Here is an 8,177-nt window from a genome sequence, read left to right as displayed (position 1 = left end):
ATTTGATTGATAAGTTGATAACCATTATTGTTGTTGTTTTATATTTATTCAAAACAATATTTATAATAAAAAAACTGTATTTAAATCGTTTAAATTTAATATTATTTGGAAAATTATTTAAACAGAATTCACAGTCTACAGACTGATGGACTGACTTTAAAGTAGTGTGACGACAAGGACTCAAAGTTTTGTTATAGGAATATATATATATATATATATATATATATATATATATATAAACAGAAGGTTGGTTCACGTACAGAATACTATATATAATATAATTATATATTAATAAGATCCAATTTTTTGGCCACCATGCCTAAAATATTAATAACATGGTATAAATTATCACGCATCTTCTCACCCACCTGTCATCTCTGTCATAACACAAATATAAAAAACCAAAACAAATGTCATTAATATGATTTTTAAGAGTTAATATTCAATATATAGTCATATATTCAATATATAGTCATTAATTATAGTGGTTTTTTTGATTTAGTCCTAAATTAAACGACTTAGACTGCTTAGTACTAAAAAAAAACGACTTAGACTGCTTAATTATGTTCTTAACTTCGATGATTTTACCTACTTGAATCATCGATTGTTAGTTGATGACTAAATTGGATAAAATTAATATAGTCGAAGACTAATTTGGATAAAATTATATACCCTAATGAATGTTTTGAGGGTTGGCACGTGTTACAACTTACAGCCCTTCAGTCAATACCGTTCTACTCACGAGTGTCTGTGTCGCAGCCATAAAATAATATTAGCATAGCTAACCAAATTTGAAAAGTAAGCAGGATGGTTGGATTAAATATATGATAAAAGACAGCCCATAAATAAAAACATCATTAAACACTATGTATTAATTTACTGAATGACGCTAGAAACTTACATTTATTGTTTAAAAGTGTGCATTATTTTTATGTAATAATTATAAAAAGGGTAAGCAAAAGAACAACCCCATCCACACATCACGTTATTCTCGTTTTACTATTTCGTATGTTAATTTTCTTGTAATTACGGTGTTGTTGTTTCATTTGACGATGCATAGCTCACCCCGCAAGCAAAGGAACAAACTTAACAATGAAAATATTGAAGTCCACATCGGCGATCTTTCATAAATTTAATTTAAATAACCTATAGTCAAAATAATGTGGCCGTAACTATAATTGAGTCCGACCTATTTTTAGGTTTAGCCATGGGTTTCTTTGTTAGGGATCGACATCATCAAAATGACAATTTATTTATAATAATTTTTTTAAAAACGATATTTTTAGTCCCTGAACTTTTAAAAATTTGGTCATTGTACGTTTATTTAAGCAAATTTAGCCTTTTAATGATTCATAATGTTATATTTTTAGTCCTAGTGTTATAGAATCGTCAACTCTATTAAGTGTGATTATTTTTATCATTTAAAATCAATATTTATTGTTATAAATGACATTCACATGAAGAGAATGAATCTTTAATTATGAATATTGATTCTAAATAACTTCATTAAAAAAAAAAAAGAGTTTGTTAATAAAGTTTGATAATAATTATATAATAGCATGAACTAAAAGTGTAATATATTAGACAATTAAGAGACTAAGTTTGTCTAAATCAATTAACATATATCAAATTTCAAAAAGTGAAATAATTTAGAGGTTAAAAGTGCTATTTTTTTAATTACAACTGTATTATATTAAAAATCTTTAATTCAGGGATGGGATGGTCTAAGTGAGAAGTAAACTAGCTAGTACCAATATATTCACAAGAGTAGTACTAGGTTGTTAGAGCCCTCTTGACAATTAAATTGTATTAAATGGATTGTTTGTACAATAAGTTAGACCAAAATAATAAGCAATCAAACTTTTGTTTGATTCAAATTCAATGTGTTTTATATAAAATATAAAAAGATATCGGGAGGATACGTTTTTGTACTTTTTTTTTTTCCCCATATTTATAATCAAGCTTTCCAATACATTTCCCCATTTTCAAGTTTCAAGTTTCAACGATAGGACATGGCAAGAAAAGGGCATGATAGGACTAACTATAATGTCTTGCAACTTTGGTTGAGTGTTCATGTCCCTATAACCACTCGCCCATAAATGTCGTCCCAAACTCACATATTGTATGCCCCATAGCATATTTTCAACATAAACTCCTTTTTATAGAAGTTGGTGTACGTATGTTAGTATGTACATATTTATATTTTTTAAAAAATATTCATCATCAACATGTATAATAATTATTAAGCGTACGCATTAGTTTGTACTTTGTAGTCAAATCTCAATAATCATTTTATTGAGAAAAAACAAATATGAAGAAAACATGAAATCCCATCTTAATTAGCAAATTAATGGCTATAAATTACAAAATACAATAATAGTGGCATTAAAAATGCTCAATGAAGAGTAGAGTTTAGATTATGAATTAATGTGATTAATAATTACAAGCTTTTATCAAGAGAATAATATTGTGTATGTCTTAGTTATTACTGAAAGATGATAGGTATGTATTGAAATGTAGTAGAGTGAAGGGAGTGAAGAGGGTGCGGGGGGGCAACACTCCGGTGCCGTGTATGGTACATGAGAAATTTTGTAAATGTACGATTAGGATTACATATAAATATGGTGCTTGTAATCTTCAATGTATCATCACAATTAATAAAATAATTATTTCTCTCCCGTAGCATAATACTAAAGCACGTAAAATCTTGTGTTTCTTTTTATTCTAAATTTAAATGTTTCTGTCTATTTCTATATATTTATTGGTCCCGTTTCTCTTGATAGATAAAAACCACAATACCAAAAGAAGATGAAGTATTGATTGAGGTTGGTGAAAGTTGGAACGTAAAGAACTTTATTTAATGGCTGTTTTTATATTGGTGGGATATATGAGGACGACACAAAAGAGAATCCAGTTTAGTTTCAAATTCTTGTCTTCTTCATAATTTTATTTTCAAAAACATTTTTTGGTCTTCTTGAAAGTTGATTAAGCCCAAGGCTAACCTACGTTATTTTAATATTGGGCCATTACAAATTTCATTTGAAATTGGGCTGTTAAAGTTTTGGAGAGGCCCATTTCATTATTGGGCTGTTAAATATTACTCGCTTCGTCTCATTTGATGTGTTTGATTCGGTTACAGATACTTAACTCAAGTTATTTTTAATTCAATTTTTTTTTATATAATATTAGTAAAATGAGACAAAAATAGTACTAGTACTTCTATCAAATATAATTATGTATTACTCCATAGTATATAACTCGTGCCCAGACTGATTGTGCTTCTCTGCATCGCAACTTAACAACCCAATCATTGAGGTTCGATCATATGCTGGCATTGCCACTAATGATTGTAGGGATATCATTTACTCGAGACTTGTTTTGTTTCTATAATTTCAAGAACGGTCAATGTTCTAGCTCATTTTGTAGTTTCGATGGCCTATTCACAGGCTAACACGTTGTACTTGAACTCTGTCCCGTCAGACTTTATTCCGTTCTTATTCATTAATATATCTGATGGGTAAATACCTTCAGGGACTACTGTAAAAATATAATGTATAGTCCGTGTATTGTTATACCATTAAAAGGTCGGGTGTCGCTTAGAAATTGTTAAGGGTCAAATGTAATATTATATTCTTGAAGGGTCAGGTTCTATTTCTATATAAAGGACCTGCCTGAGATGCATGGATCTCTTTGATCCTTTCATCATGTCCATCCCTCACTCTCTTTCTTCTGGCTCTTCTTCTCCAGGGAGGAAACCATAGCTTTCCTCCCCAAGCATACACACTCCATACACTACATCATACACAATCAAACACACGTGGTGTAAATCCGTACCCCCGTTTACATTTACACCATCAATATCATAATTGCCTAATTTGGATAGATTTGATAAAACTTAGGCACTTAGCTGGGAAAAGGAAAGACATGTAAAAATGGTATGCTTGAAAAATGATGAAACATAGTAGTGAGCTAAGAGGGAACAAGTGTGATGTGTATAAAGAAAGAATCAAAACCAGTTACAACGTAAAAAGAATGAAAGAATATGTGTGTTGGATATATGGGTCTACAGTTCAAGAGTAGTTTGATTGAGAGCCATGTATCTCCATCTTTCCTTCTCAACAAAATCAGCATCCAGAAACCTTGAAACAAAACTCCATAGCCTATACATATCCTCAAAGTTAGTCAGCAGTCCCAGAGAAACAGTAATCACAGATATCCCACTTGAAGAAGTTCCCCTTTTATTGTCTCCGACGAGGATGATCTCCGCCGCTTTTCTCTTCTCTTCATCGTACAATTCGGAGAATCCAATGTGGTTCAGAAATGCGCAGGAAACGGATATATTGTGTCGGTCTGCTAGCTTCTGTGCGAGTGCGGGAGGGATTTTCTGTCCTTTCCAGTCAAACACATTGAATGCAATCGCTGGCCCTCTGTCGAATCTCACCTTTGTTCCGTAGATTTGAACCAGCGACACGCCGCCGTTTTCGGAACGAGGATGTCGGAGACTCAGCAACGCGTTTATAAGCCAGTTCACTAGGTATCTAGCTCGGTTACTGATCACTACTAGGCCTAGTTTATCCGCGTGATCCAATCCCCTGCATTCTGTAATAATCTCCTCTGAGCTTAAATTTGCGTTCTTTAACCGCCTGCTCTCTAAAACTTTCTCCAATTTCAAGAATTCCCAAAGTGACAATTGCTTTTTCTCCTCTTCATCCTCTCCAGATTGTTTGGTGCTCAGAAATTTTGAATTTTCTTGGACAGAAATTGGGGAGGAAGATGAAGAAGATGAAGAGGTTTCTGCAGGGTCTGATTCTTTATCTGGAGAGGGTGGAACAAGGCTAACAATGCCAATGCTTGTGGGGGATTTTTCCAATTCTGGGATTATGGATTTCTTGACAAATAGGACACAGAATCCAGAAGGATTTTCCCCAAAAACCTTGAAGAATGAGCAGATGAGAAAGTGAGGTTGAAAGAGGGAGAGGCCTAAAGTCTCCATATCCTTGGCGCCTAAAGCTGAGGCGTCAAGGAGTACATGCCAGCCATTATCGTGGGCTAAGTTCATCCATTGATACGAATATCGAGTCCCGCTCACTCTAGACTGAAGTGGGAACACAAATAGTCCCCTTTTTCGTGTCCCTTTGCTCACCACCATTTTCCTTAGCTTCCTTGAATTCACCCTCAAATTAGGCCAGGAAAATTCCGCAGATAAAACCCTGGCCCCTCTCGCCTTCGAGCTCTCGGCCATGGCTTCCACCGCCTCGTTCTGGTAATCATAGACGGTTAAAAGACTATTGGTTGCCTGGAAGGGATAAGCATCTGCTAAAAGCCTAAATGCAGATGACTGATTGGCAGTGAACACCACGGAGTAATCATCTTCTGATAAGTTCATATACTTGATGATTCGTTTTCTTATGCAGGCTTCAAGCCCAGATTCTGTGCCGCCATAGAGTAACTGAGAGTTCAAGCTCACGGGCTTGTACAAGATATCAAAGAACAGGCCTGCGGCGGCGGACAGCGGCGGGGAGGCGGAGGTGGAAGCGATATCTTGGGTCAAATGATGGTTTCCCTGTTGTTGGGAATAGGAGAACAGCCCGTGGCCAATGTAATCGAGGCAGACGCGATTGGAACCCGCGAGATTGTAATACTCGCGGGACCGAATTTCGTCTGCTAAATTAGTCTTATAGTAGTGGGGATAGGCATGACGGAATCTCGAAAACATTTCGGCGCAGGGCGGGAGGGACTCATGGTTAGTGAACTGAGTGTTGGCCGGGACGAGGGAGGAGGCGGTGGCGGCGGCGAATTCGTGGCAGCACGCGACGGCCGGCCGGTGAGGAGTGGAGTGTTGTTTTGAGGGGTTTCTACTGCAGCAGTAGCAGGCGTTGAAACAGGCGTCTGATGCCATGCAGTGTTTAGCCCAGACAGGGATTTGTTGTTGCCGTCATGGTTTGCTGTTTCATAGTATTGCCGAGGTGTTGTGGCTGTGGGATCGATAAACAAGATTAAGTTTTGTGAGCTTTGGACAGGTTGTCTGATGATGGCTTTTAGATTGTTTGACCTCGTCCTTCATAAACTACAATGTTGCATGCCCACCATGCTCTTTCACCGCCAATCTACTCATCTTTGACTTGGTCTTCTTCTTTTAGCCTCCCATTTTGGGTCCTAGTGTGGGGATTACGTCTCACATTATGCAACCCTCAATCCTAATGAGAGTAATACAATCAAGTCTTGATAAATTTCATTAAAATTTTAGGTTGGTTTATGGAACGTTAGGTTACCTTAGAGAAGTGGGTTGAGAAAGTGGTTGATGTAATGTTATATTACCAAATGAAGCACAAAGAGTCAATAGGTTCAAACCACCCCACCCCCTCCCATGAGAGTACAACCAGATGTATACTCTTAATTACACAAAAAAGTCTTTGTTTACTTTTAGTTAGTCAAAATTGTACAAGGCTAGCGTCTGAAAAATCTGCAATTTCATTTATTGCTCAAGAAGTCACGCAACACCCAATTATAAAAGGCATAGCAACTTCAATAAGTCATCTCCTGGCCTGTCGGGGCTCACATTAGTGTTTCAAAATTATTATTCACTGTGTCTCATTTTTCTGTCATTTTTACTGTTCAATAATCAAACTAAACATACAAAATGAAACAAAATAAGTAAGATCAGTGTTACGACTTGTAGTGATTGATTGATCAATAAAAATTTCTTTTTAATTTGTACTCTCAATGAAGCCTCATTGTGACTTAGTCAGCAAATGATCAAATAATGTAAACAAGCTATCTTATAGTTGTCCATAGCTCTTTTTGAAAGTTAAACTTAAAACTTTATAATTATCAAATTAACAATCTGACCAACTCGAATGAAATTAATGCACCCCTGCTAGAATTGTTGCACCTTGACTTTAAAAAAAAATTATTATTGTTTGCGGAAGGAATGAAAGTGACGTGTATGGTGTTCCACATGTTGTGTGTCACTTCATGTGGGTCAGCAATCACACTAAAACCTTGAATAGGCGCAGATGACTTTCATTGATTATGGTATGGGTGGAGTGTTGGTTGTATCTATGTATGGGTCATTGATGCACAAAAGAGCTACAAAACAATCACAAAAAGGCAAAGAAAAGTTTGTCTAGTGGCCGGCATTTAGCTATCACAAGAATGGTCATCTTCACCCTCTAAGACTTGCAAGCAATTGTCCCTTCTTCATAATCCAAAATTTGTTTTCATGCCATGAACCTCACATCTTAGTGCCCAAATCAATTCCAACCTCAAAGCATTTGTATAATTATTATTATGGCAAAGTTTAAGATACACACTGATTAGTATCAAGTGCAACCACAGTATTACTCACACGTCTTTAAAGTCATTATAAATCTCAAATTTCAAACACAAAATATATGTTAATGGTGATGATCAACATATTTATGTTTATGTTTATTCTCTCTCTACAATTAAGGTGCAAAAGAATCTTTTGCCCATATATAAGAATATGAATATAATATATATAGAATAGCTAATACATAGTTGTTTTGTCTTCTTGATCCCAGCTCATTAATTGCATAACATCTTTCTCTAGAAAGGATGAATTTATACGATAGTGCCAATTGTTGGCTTAATAATGTCGCATAAGGTGGCTCTCAACGAACCGTAGAGGTATTATTGACTGTTGAAAAATTATTTATGAACAGATACTACAATGTACCAGAGTCAATTTAATTTATTATATTACATATGATTTTCATTTTATCAAAAAATTTGAAAGGAAGAGTATAATCTCACAAAACATAAAGTAGAATTATATTATTGCAATATTATCACGGAGTATACAGTACAGTTAGCTCCATCGCACATGGACGTCAATAGCATTCGGTGGAGAAGATTGAGTTGACCCAGTCAACTCGGAAATTGCGTAGGACACAGGTCCCATGCCGACCCACAAAACAAACCAAAAAACCATCATGTGAGGAGTACCCTACTTTTGGGTGGAGAAATTTGTTGCCCTACAGAGTAATATTAAAAATTTGCCCGATTGGAAAAAAAAATGAAGAAGAAGAAGAGAAAACTGAATTTAACTCTACAGTCAAAGACTCTACAAGACTAATTTGTTTTTAAAGAAAAAAAAAACCCATGAAAGAAGTAACATTGAATTGAAAAACAATTAAAAACCACGCCAATTGACT

At 35.1% G+C, this 8,177-nt stretch overlaps 1 protein-coding gene across 1 annotated transcript; it reads right to left on the bottom strand.

Annotated features, from left to right (window-relative positions):
- Positions 1-3,917: 3,917 nt before the first annotated feature.
- On the bottom strand, positions 3,918-6,056 carry LOC116026579 (molybdenum cofactor sulfurase-like). The gene has a single exon (XM_031267902.1). The coding sequence runs from the start codon at positions 5,897-5,899 to the stop codon at positions 4,064-4,066; it is 1,836 nt and encodes a 611-aa protein (XP_031123762.1). The 5' UTR covers positions 5,900-6,056; the 3' UTR covers positions 3,918-4,063.
- Between the last annotated feature and the right edge of the window lie 2,121 nt (positions 6,057-8,177).

Source organism: Ipomoea triloba, chromosome 8 (genome assembly GCF_003576645.1).
Source record: "Ipomoea triloba cultivar NCNSP0323 chromosome 8, ASM357664v1".
Classification (NCBI taxonomy): domain Eukaryota; kingdom Viridiplantae; phylum Streptophyta; class Magnoliopsida; order Solanales; family Convolvulaceae; genus Ipomoea; species Ipomoea triloba.
The sequence above is the reverse complement of the archived record's forward strand: the minus strand, read 5'-3'. Positions and strand labels throughout refer to the sequence as shown.

Coding starts and splice junctions, on each gene's coding strand:
- LOC116026579 (XM_031267902.1), bottom strand. CDS start 5,899: ATGGCATCAGACGCCTGTTTCAACGCCTGCTACTGCTGCAGTAGAAAC.